This window comes from Anoplolepis gracilipes, chromosome 7 (genome assembly GCF_047496725.1).
Source record: "Anoplolepis gracilipes chromosome 7, ASM4749672v1, whole genome shotgun sequence".
Taxonomy (NCBI): Eukaryota; Metazoa; Arthropoda; class Insecta; order Hymenoptera; family Formicidae; genus Anoplolepis; species Anoplolepis gracilipes.
The window spans coordinates 6,424,885-6,437,001 of record NC_132976.1 but is presented as its reverse complement, the minus strand read 5'-3'; the positions used below and the strand labels follow the sequence as shown (position 1 = coordinate 6,437,001).

At 36.5% G+C, this 12,117-nt stretch overlaps 1 protein-coding gene and 1 long non-coding RNA gene across 3 annotated transcripts; both read right to left on the bottom strand.

Annotated features, from left to right (window-relative positions):
* Positions 1 to 267: 267 nt before the first annotated feature.
* Positions 268 to 1,222, bottom strand: LOC140667832 (uncharacterized). The gene is made up of 2 exons (XR_012047077.1): positions 818 to 1,222; positions 268 to 334 (listed from the first exon to the last, which is right to left on the bottom strand). It is a non-coding gene; the product is annotated as an uncharacterized lncRNA (long non-coding RNA).
* Positions 1,223 to 2,205: 983 nt separating this feature from the next.
* On the bottom strand, positions 2,206 to 9,349 carry Upf1 (Upf1 RNA helicase). 2 transcript variants are annotated; one of them, XM_072896892.1, is made up of 6 exons: positions 8,973 to 9,349; positions 8,631 to 8,868; positions 7,526 to 7,803; positions 7,170 to 7,325; positions 6,460 to 7,053; positions 2,206 to 6,369 (listed from the first exon to the last, which is right to left on the bottom strand). In XM_072896892.1, the coding sequence occupies exons 2-6, from the start codon at positions 8,817 to 8,819 to the stop codon at positions 4,218 to 4,220; spliced, it is 3,369 nt and encodes a 1,122-aa protein (XP_072752993.1). In that variant the 5' UTR covers positions 8,820 to 8,868; positions 8,973 to 9,349; the 3' UTR covers positions 2,206 to 4,217. The 2 variants fall into 2 exon arrangements, with proteins under 2 accessions (XP_072752993.1, XP_072752994.1); XM_072896893.1 differs by lacking the exons at positions 8,631 to 8,868; positions 8,973 to 9,349 and adding an exon at positions 8,116 to 8,600.
* Positions 9,350 to 12,117: the final 2,768 nt, after the last annotated feature.

Sequence of the window (12,117 nt, the reverse complement as noted above, 5' to 3'; positions counted from 1 at the left end):
TAGAATACAGAGCTATAGAAATAAATTGTAATGTAAATTAATAATTATATTTAACGAGAAATATTTTCTCTCTCACAACGCTTTGATAAAGGAAAGTTTAAGGCAAATAAAGTCCATATGTTTTTGATTAACTACTACAAAAATTTCTATATCACAATCCAGTAATAATTAATTTAATGCAATAATATAATTTTGCCTATAAGTACTTTTGAATAGTTTTGAAGCTTAGTTTTCAGATGTTTTCAATTTGTTTTGAGATTTATTTGAGATTGTGATTGTTTTTACTCTTTCAGAGTCTTTAATTAAATATAAGTGTTTGTTTTATTATAACCTCCTGAAATAAATAAGAAAAATGGTTTTGTAAGCAATTTTGTAACATTATGTTATCATGTAAATCAAATATTAATACGTAAATTATTTAATACAATTCAGCATAAATTAAAATTATCTTATATAAGATATGCATCTTTGAAAAGCAGATTAATATAATTTTAATACATATTGTACATATTATTTTGTATTATTTTATTTTTAAAGTAGAATATTACAAATGAAATAAAAAAACCTTAAAGTGGTTGCAAAATTATTTGAATATATTCGTCCAGTCAAACACATAACTATCTATCAGAAATTATACTTGCTCAAGTAAACAATTTGCTACATACGCACGCACGCACGCACGCACACACCACACATAGAAGATATCAAATATTTTCTTCTTCGATACGTATGCAAGGATGCGAGACTTGAAATTAAGTAAACAAAAATAAACTCGGTATTGTGCGTTAACGACAAATAAGAAGAAACACCGACTAACCTGTTCTCAGTCGCCATGTTGCAGATGAAATTTGTCCTTAGATTTTAGATGAACGCAAAATTTATAAGAAAACTATCTTTCATTCCCGGGCTTTGCGTTTTCGATCAATGTGCATATAATGGGTGCGATCGAAAGTACGGTGTAGCGTTAGCGCGACTTCCACCGTGATTTCTCAACCAGCAGCAATTTTACGATATCGTGCGCGTGATATACCGATGACGAATACCTTTCGTTCAATTGATGCCGCACGCTCGTCGCTATTAACGCAAATCGCCACATACACAAAAAATCAAAAACGTTTAAATTTTCAAATCTGACGCGTAATGGACGATTCTCATTTCACGTGTTTGACAGATTGACCGTGAGGCGGCAGACGCGGCAGTGTGAATTCATGCACAATGCACAATCAAATCGCAAATGTATAGCGTATAACGTGTCGTATAGAGTATAGACCTAAGTCAGACAAAATTAACCAATCACATTCGATTATTCTTCTCACATTCGACTGTGATTGGTTAATCTCTTACACGGCTTAAAACCCGTATCAGACGGGAAGAGCTTATTTAGATACAACCACTCATATCGACCGATGCCTAGGATAACCGGTACGATTGACCAATCAAAAAGCCTTATTTTAAATTGGCCAATAAATATTGTGTCCAATTGATATACACCCTCTATCAGACTACATATTGGAAATTGAAGATTAAAGATTAGAATTTGCCTAATCAGAACAAAAGGATCTAAAATTGCTTGATGAAACCATAAATAAATCGACCAATCATAGGGTGCATCCAGTAGCCAATCGCTCATTGAGTGTTCAGAACAACTGTTTGTGATTAGTACATTCTCTTATATTTAGGCCCGATTGCATCAACAGTTTTTATTTATTTAGAAAAAAGATAAAGGCAATCTGCAATCGAGCCTTATTTAAATTTTACTTTACAAAGCTATACTAATCACAAATAACCGCTCATTAATTGAATCAATGATTCGCATGGATTTTATAGAATATATATAATATATAAATTATGTGTACTCTACTTTCTCTCTCTCTGGCATTACAAATGCGCATAATTTTCCAATTTTTCTTTTTTTTTGAAAGATTAAAAAAATCATTATTGACAGAAACGATGTTTTGTATTAACTAATATATTACACAAATAAACATATATTTTATTTTAATATAAAAGATATTTCGAAATGTACATATAATACAAATATCATTTCTATAAAAAGTATATTCATTTCTTTTTATTCAAGAATTTTTATTAAAAATTAATAAAAGCTAATGTGTGTGTGCGTGTGTGTGCGTGCGTGTGTGTGTGTGTGTATATATATATATACACAACATATATTTATTTATTTTGTCTTATATGAATCAACAATTTGACATTTTCAAATAAAATTTATTTTTTCATAAGAGATTTTTTTTTACAATAAATTTTAATATTATAATCTGCTTATATTAGCGGTGCGCTGTTGGTCGGACAGAAGAAATAAAAGAATTTAGTATTACATAATGCAAGTTACATTAATTATTACTTAATCTATTGCAATAACATAATGAAAATTCATTACCGCCAGAAGCCAATGCAGACAGAGTATAGAATTAAAAGCAGGGATTCGGAAAGAACAGAAAATCGATCTCCGAATACAAAAAAAAATCTATACGACATTCTAGTCGGTACAGCAAGTAAAACATTTCGAATGTTAATGAGTTGCTTGTATGCCACTGCGGATAATGGCAATGTCCGAAACACGCAATGATATAGTTACATTTGTGATTTTTGCAGTATGGCTTGTACTACCATATTCACCTCAAAATACACAAATAAAAAATTTTCAATCCTAAGCTTACATAATTATCGTTTCGCACGTTAACCCTTTCGCTACGAGAAAAATCATTACACACATATAATGGCTCACCAAAAACTTTCCTTGTGTAGAGATGCGTTGCAGTTAATGCGTCAAATCATTAAAGAGAAATTCCACAATTTCTGATCCGTCATTAATTTGTACGACATATACAAATCATCGTAATAATGTATGCAACAAAGTTATACATTTTAACTCTATACATGGAAAAGAATAGACTACTCTTAGAATAGAGTAACATTTTGCTGCTCTGTAACATTTTCACTCATTACGTTGCGAAAAGATTAAAGAACGATATATACGATGCGATATATATATGTATATATAAAAGAAAGAACGATAATATATTTTGACAAGCTGTATCTATACCCGATTATATTAATCGCTAAAAATTAATCTCACCACGTCACTAAGGATCTACTGAAAGAAAGCAATCTTTTTAAACGATGCGCTCTGTTGACCCCTGCGCGGTAAGTAAGCAATAGATATAACATAAAGAAACAAAAAAACTAATCGATATGATCAAAACCACCGATGAATTTCTCACAGTCGGCGAAGGCGCCGATCCTCTGAGAAAGGATGTCCCACCTCCATGTGATGACGTTGAAATGCTGTTGGCTTCATACTGTCTGACGAAGATTTAATTGGCGACTTTCTTTTCGACAAAATCCCGCCGGAGGAACCGATATCGACTTTCAGCGTGATATGCGCTCACATATTCGAGCAGCAAGTTTACAGTATTAGCGGTATTATCTTATTCCCAATTCGAGATGCACTGATTGATATAAAGAATTTCGAAATATACCTGGTCTTCTTTTCTTTCTATTTCTCTTGCGCGCTTTCTGTTTGGTTTCTCGATGTTGACATTTGTGACAAAGTGGCAGAAACATGTAGCATTTCAATCTACTATTGCGAGTTTCGATCTTTTATAGTTTATAGTCAACTATAAAGATCGTCATTCACGAATCTTCTCGTCATAGATGCGTCTGATCGTGCTACATTGGCATACTTGTTGAATTCTGTTGAGTCATGAAGCGATTTATCATCCATTTTACACTCCATTTTTTTCCTTTCTCTTTTTATATTTTGTATACATATTTTTTTTTAATTCTAGTATTACGCAACATCCCCCGCGATAAAACGGTCCATTTACGGTAAGCGCGTGATCACGGTGATTGATAGTTTGTCGTTTGTCGTTTTCCAGCCTGTGTGGATGTCTTTTTGTCCTTGTCGCATTTGTGTATTACAGTCAGTAGATAATCATGAGCCTTGCGCATGTTTTCGTCCATGGTGGAGTCCGCCAACGGCGAATTAGCTTATGGAACTTTCGTTCTCCTTTCATATTCCCCTTTCTCTCACGTCGACGACATGAGCATATGCTGCAATAATATCGTACTCGATCGTCGAGCCGTTTTACCGTTTTGCGCAGTTAGTGATTTGTGGTTGTTGGTCGAAGAAGAATTGGTCGAACGAGCCTTCATGGCATGGCAATTGCGTTGCTCAGCCGTAGGTAGGTCTCGGCTCAGTAGGGTTGCGAGAATTGACCTCCGGCTTGCGATTGGCCCGATTGATAGAAACCACTTCGATCGCCCTGATAGGTCGAGTCTTGCGACAGGAGACCGTCCATCTGCGACTGGAATTCACCAACCGCAAACGAGTCCTGAGAAAGCTCAGCTTGACTGAGACCAGGCTGCGAGAGACTGAAACCGGGTTGAGACATTCCCTGCGTTGTGCCCTGAGTTAGCGGCAGACCCGGTTGGCTGTACGGCTGCGTGTTTTGCTCGGTTTGACTACTCAGCTTACCTATACGCGGACCGGATTTGTTTCTCATCGAGGCAGCGGCGGTGCCACGTCGATTCCTCTGATTCTGACGCGCCTGCAACGCTTGTTGATGCTGATTATAAAAGCGTGGTGGCACATGTGCCATGTTCATAAACATACCCAGCGGTACCGGCATGTTGTTCATCGCCGCTTGCGCCCGTTCTGGACTGATATAGCTGATAGTATCGTGGGTGCGACTAAAAATGTCAAGCGGCACGTTTCTCTGATAATATGGATTGTGATTCTGCATGCCATTCACCTGTGTGCCGGAACGATCGTATACTGATCCAGGGATCAAGGCTTCGCGAGCATCATACATCGACGTAGACATGAAATGTGAACCTGGGTTAGCCGCATTCACAAGTTTTTTTGGCTTAGCAAATTGGATCATAGATTCCTTTAGATTATTCAATGGTCCTTCGACCAGCACTTTTTGCTCCTTGTAAAAGCTGAGTAAATGATTCCAGAGTGGCTGCTTTGAAAGTACCTTAGGATTTCCTACAATGATGATACCGTATTTTGCACGAGTCAGCGCTACGTTCAATCTTCGAGGATCATTCAAAAACCCAATGCCTTGATGTTCGTTGGATCGTACGCAGGACATTATTATTATATCTTTCTCGCGTCCTTGAAAAGCGTCTACGCTTGCTACTTCAATTTCCTGATACAATTTCGCGTGCAAAGAACCTTGATATTGCATGTATTGCACAAGATAAGCTCGTTGACCTTCATATGGGGTTATCACTCCGATCTGTTCCGGTTTTACGCCGCAACGTAAGAATCGCGTCGTTATCTTTTCCACATTTGACGCTTCAGTACGATTCAAATAGGATGTCCCGCTTCCAGCTATCTCTTCTTGCCCTTGCGTGACATAAAAGAACATTGGTTTGTCCAGTGCAGGCCAGGGAAAATCAATCTTGAGTAATTTTCTTTCATCAGCACAAACGCCATTCTGAAGAGAACCTTCGTAGAAGAAGTTAGATGGAAATCGTGAGAGATCAGGATGCATACGGTATTGTACCTCCAAACGGAAGGGTCTAATTCCCAACACTACTAATCTTTCGAATAGAGATTGCGACAAACCAGCTCTAGCGGCTTTTTTACACATCACTACTGGACCCAATTGACAGTGATCACCAACGAGAATCAATTGCTTGGCTCCTAAAACGACAGGTACCATGCACTCTGGTTCGGTAGCCTGCATACTCTCATCGATAAGTATAGAATGAAATTTTAATCGATGCAATCTAGGATCACCAGCGCCTACACATGTGCAGCAAATTACATCTGCCGCTTCCAGAAGCTCCTTCTCCGCCGCTTTCTTCAAGAGTCTATAGCGTTTTTCATCAACGCTTGAAAGTTCGCCTGTCTCGTCCTTCAGTTGTTGTAACTTTTGCAATTCAGTGTTCGTTTCCATGTTCTTTATCTGATTATGTAGCGCGAGGAAACTCACCGGCGAATCAATAGCCTCTCGTGATTTGGCACATAATCGTACAACTTTCAAATTTGACTTATGTATCTTCTCGGTTAATTGATCGACCGCAGTATTAGAAGGAGCGCATACAAGAACTGGACCACCATTTTGTTTTACCAATTGATAAACTATGGTAGCACTCGTTACGGTTTTACCTGTTCCAGGTGGTCCTTGAATTAAAGACAAGGGTCGTTGTATCGCATGTTTTACAGCGTATACCTGCGATCTGTTCAAATCAGGTAAATTCGGCGCACTAAAGTGCTTAGGAAGATGACAACGAAACAAAACTTCTTCTACTTCATGACCCAGTAGTCTATGATATATATAAGCCGATACGGAAGTGTCATCAACAGCAAACTTGCGTAATGCAGACTGCATTCTGCAATAGAAAATAAAATAAAGATACTTGTTAAAATTATAATCACATAAAAAATATCAATATTTCAATTTCACATCAATGATTTTTTACCTATCAAAACTCGTACTCTTCCAAATGAAATCAACAACAAAGTTACTGACGCATTCTACTGGCGCTCCAGAATTATTTTTCAGTTCAATTCCAACTTCTTCCCCGTAATTATCCGGGATCTTAATCACATGTCCAATTCCGGACCAAGGCTTATGAAGTTCTCCCAAATAACGAAGCCTCAATTCGTCCCCATGCATCAATTTCATATCACCATCTGTTTTAGCTAGCAAAAAATATGCAATAGTCTTCTTGTTTAATCCAACATCCCATCGTACTTCAATATTTTCTTGAGTTTGAGATTCTTTTAATCGTTTGTCATAATCGGCTTCCAATTTTACAAGTGGACCAAAAATATTTTGATACTGATAACCATCCTCATAACGTAATAAAACTTGCTGCGGTTCTTCATCCACTCCAGGTTTTTCAAGATCTTGGAAAGTAGCATCAACGTTGTCTCGCCATAATTCCTCTAATTTATTAATCTGCTGTGCTGAGATCTGTCTAGCTCTCAACTGTTCTTGTTCAGATGGGATTTTCACTAACCAAGATAAAAAACTACGATCTTCAATCAAAGGCTTCCATTGCTCTTGATCCCTGAATATTTTCAAAAACATATTAATACACACACACACACACACACACAATTATAATGGAAAATATGTACTATATTTTTTATACGTAACATGTAACCAAGGTAAATTTACTCTTACCAATTCATATCTTTTAAAGAACTTTGTGCTGCACATGGTTGGCGACAAAGCAACACAACTACAGAATCAGCTCTAGCAGGAATAAAACCCAATACAAAAACATTTCTTGTAGCACAGGAATAACATTCCAAAATAGTTTCTCCAAGGGGGCCATCTCTGTAACAAATGTTATTAATATGACTTTTTTTTATAACTAATAAGTTTTAATCAAGTAAAACAGCTCTCTATAAATATAATAAGTTTTATAAAAATATAAGCAGATTTAAAGAAATGTTTCAAATTATCTATACATGTTTATAACGCATCTCTAGATTCTACAATGTTACACACATATAAGAATATGAAAAATAAACCACCTGTGTAATGTAACTTCCTTGTGTTTAGCACGAACAAGATGATTGATAATATGTGATCCTGATGTATTACCACGTCCATTGCAAAACCATTTTCGGCAAACATTACACATAACCACACATGACGCCTCGTGGATACCGCAATATTTACATGCATGTTCAGGTAAATCACGATTATAATATGCTTCTTCTTCTTCTTCTTCAAATTGCAATTCAGCAAGGCTTTGGGCTGCTCCAGAAATCTTTAAATCCAACGATGAACTACCATTTGTTCCATTTACCTAAATAAAAATGTTATATCATAAGAACAAGAGAAAATACCAGAATATCAAAATTATGAAAAAGATCACTGATAAATGATTCAAAATTTATAGAATAAATATTTTTGAAAATAAGTTGTTCAATGCAAGTAAAAAAAAAGAATTTCTGTATGAAAGTAAAACTAAGAAATTAATCTTTCCTAATCTTTCCTACAAAGAGGAAATCCTCTCGCAAAATTATTTATTCTAGATAAATTTAAGACAAGATCCTACTGTGATTTTATTCATTTAAAAAGAAGTTAATTTCTTAGGCAAAAAATTAAATTATTATACCTTATCAAATTTACTTTATCTAATGTCGTTTTAAAATTAAATGTATGTACTATGAGATTTTCTGTTTCATTACATCTAAGATATTATATGAGAGTGCAACTTGCGTAACTTTACAAAATTCTGGCGCAAATCACACTTAACCTCGTTCACAACTGGCTGTGAGCTGTGAGCGATCCACGACAGATATTATGGATTTATCTTATGTGTTTCTTCAGCGAGCGATTAAAGTAATTTCAGTGACGACCGCTCGCCGGAAATCTGCGGGATTTCGATATCGAAGAAAAATGTGGGGGGTCACGGAACAAAGATAAGGGACGAAACGGAAAGTCCGCATTGGAGAGCGGCCGCTTTTGTTGCCGCACCCCTTGACAAGTATGTAGCGTAAGGTTAGGCCGCATGGCCACGCGAGAATGAGGAATTCACACTCCAGGGATGCTTTTGCCAAAAACCGGCGGACGAGCCTATAATAACGTGACTAAGCATGCATGGCACTACTACTCGTCGACTCGACCGACCTGAACGGGTTGACTGGACTGTGTCTGGGTCGCGTCGTGTTGCGAGGCCTGTGTCTGGCTCTGCGATGGCAACGTGAAATCGGTGAAGTCGAATTCGCTACCCTGCGTGTCTGCGCCGATCAGATCCGTTTCCTCGGTGTCGAGGAACGTGAGGGTCTGGCTGCTGGGTCCATACGCGTCGACGCTCATCCTGGATGATCTGCACTTCTCTTTGCTTTACTCCTTGTGACGTTTTATTCTTTATTCGCACCCCCGCACAGCAGAAACAGAATTGGCGGTTCGCGCGCACGTTTTCTCAAGCGTGACAACGCGTGACCGAATGAATGACGCGCGGATACGTACGAAAGAATGTAGCACTGATTGATCGAACCCGAGCAGGGAATGGATCGCCAGCTTGTCAATCTCCTACGCCGTACCTTGCTGTTCGTGACCTACCCACCTACGGATACCCACCGATACGTGCAACACACAACTGCACAAAACTTTCCTCCTGCTTCCTGCACGCGAGAACGCTCGTCGTATGTTACGTCATCAGCTGATCAGGCGAACGAATGCATAGTGCATAGCGAGGGTAGCGAGAAATAGCAAGTGATAGGTGATAGTGAGTGAACGGAAGCAGTCCTCCTTAGGGCGACTTTATATAGAGACAAACTAGCGTGCGCGCCGATAGTATCTCACTGGGTTGCGTTCGACAACTGCACTTGTGCGTTCGGAGTGTCATTCTATCTTTAACATTTACTGAAAATTTAACAAGGACAGTTATATGTCAGTGTGTATACGAGTGTTTACGAACACAGCCCTGACGATCGACGACCAATAGAGACTCGAGTCACTGCCAAGTCGATAAATTGTTGAATGAAAGAATGTGCGTCGTTACGTGCAGATGGCGACAGTGTATCCGATTAACGCTCTCTTATTCGGCAGTTCTTGAAGAAAAATATAGTGGTTAGTATTATTTTGCGTTGAGCGTCACTGACGGATCCGCCGAATGAGATCTCCGGAGCTGGTACTCCGAGAGCCTCGCACGTGTAAAGCTTGAAAAGATGACGTATAGGTATCGATTATTGCGATCACTGTAAATAAGGCAGCCGATAGGCCAGGACATAGATCATTTAGGCAGGAGCTTGCGCGATAACGATTATCAACGACGTGTTGATCGGTCATTGGCGAGCGCCCGATATCTCGATTACATGACACCGATAAACTTCAAAATAAAAGCACGTGTAAGAATCCTTCACCTGAGTCCTGAGTTCCCGGTATCCGGTATTTTACCGATAAAGTAATCTTACAATATTATATTACAGCAAAAGTTTAGAGATATGACAGAGAAACTGAATTTGAATTTAGAAGAAATCGTTCTTATGCACGAAGAACTTATAAACCATGAAATATCTAATTCTAAAAACTATGTGATGCGTACCACGGAAGTAGGTACGGAACGTACAGAACACATGGAAGAATTGAATAATATTGAAGACAGTTTAGATTATTTTGATAAAAAAGAGGAAGAACATACGTTGCAGCAAGCAGAACGAAATAACGAAGTTCAAAATATCAATAAAGAATTAGCGCTTAAAGAAAGTCTTGTGCCTGAACTCTTAAAGAATGTACAGCAAACTACAGAGAGTCGTAGGAATATTGTAGAAATGGAACAAGAAATTAAACAGCTGTATGCGGAACAAAAAGAACTGTTACAGTAAGTAATTAAAAAAATTAAAATAATTAGTTAAATTTTACTCTATAAATATTCTTTATACAGATTAGCTGAAATACGTGGTGAAAACTTGGTACTATTAGAAGAACGCATATCGGAATTATTGCGTAGGATCACGAAACAAAACAAGATAAAGTGGAAACAAGATCTAAAAATCTAAAGTCTTGCTAATGAACTACAATTGCTAAAATGACTCGAGACACCCTTAGGGAGGAAAGGTGAAATTTGAATGGTGCTAACAATTTAAAGAAGAGAAAATTGCATACTTGAATGATAGATTGAAAACTCAAGAATATACACACACTTGTGAAATTGCACGAATGAAAATACAATATAATAAACAGGAAAATGTCTTCAAGAGAGAAACGGAGGAAGCTTTTGCAGTTAACAAAAGATTAAAGGTATTTTTTTTATAATATTTGATAAAGAACTTATTTAGATACCTTTTACCATTTTTCTATTGCAAATATTAATATGTAAGCAATTTATATATATATAGGATGCATTGGAAATGCAAAAGAAGATGATGCAGCGACAAGAAAAGAAGGCCAGCAGCAAAGATGAGATAAAAATGTGGGTATCTCAGGAATTTGAAGTGTATTTAATAGCTACCATAGAAGCGGACTATTCTTTAAAGAGACTGATGCAAGATAGAGCTTCCTTAGTGTATCAATTAGAGGAATTTTAAAAAAATGGTAATTCGAACGAAGAGGAACTTGCGACTACTTCCAAATTCATAGAGCTGTGTAATGCTCAAATTGCAGATCTGCAACAAAAAATTCTCGAATCAGATCAAGGTAAAATATCTGAGATTATTTAATTAAATATAATGTACGACCTCCCTTTTAATCCATAATTTTTTTTTAGGAACTAGAGCAAATACCAGGTGGACGATACATACAATAGCAGATGCCAAAGTGGCATTTAAAACATTTCATATAATCTCACAAGACAGAAAGCAACACTTACAAATATAATGAATTAAAAGTACGTATATTATATGTCATTATTTAAATTTGTATTATATATTTTAGTTGCTAAAATAACTGTGATGTCTTAGGAAAAATATCAGAATTTAGAAACGCAATTAGAAGAATGTAAGAAACGGGAAAAAGAGAACAAAATTATATCTTCACCAAATACATCTGAGTTATCTTCCAGTGACGCTGAAGCTGTAATAAAACAGGTAATTAAATAAAAAATTAAATAATATTGAGAACGTGTTTTGTATTCTACTGTGATCATTTTTATTGTTAACTTTATTTTAGGTTTTGACAAAGAATATTTTTAACAAGAAAAATAAAAGATCGTAGCCTAAAAAAGAAAAAACAGAATCTAAAATGGAAATCATTGATGAGAATATTAATCTACACGATAGTTTAACGATAGAAGACGTTGTTAGGTTAGCAAAGATCCAAATTGGATGAGCAAGCTTTATCATCGCATACAAAAGTTACAAGTAATAATCCAACATCTTTACAATTGCTGTTATAAATATCACATAATACTTTGAAAGTTCTTTTTGTTGTCAAAACACAAAGATTATATAGCTATATAAAAGATTATTTTTTTTAAACGGTACGTATTTTATTTGTTTAGGACAAATCCAAGCTCTCATGTAAGACCTTCGAAAGGTTGAATATGCAAAACAATTAGTTTATGAGTTAATATAATGAAAAAAATGCAAATGTTCCACAAAGGAGAAAGAGGTACTGAAAGAACAGGAAATTATTCTAACGATAGTGGTTTTAATCATGGTCCTGCAAATAGTGA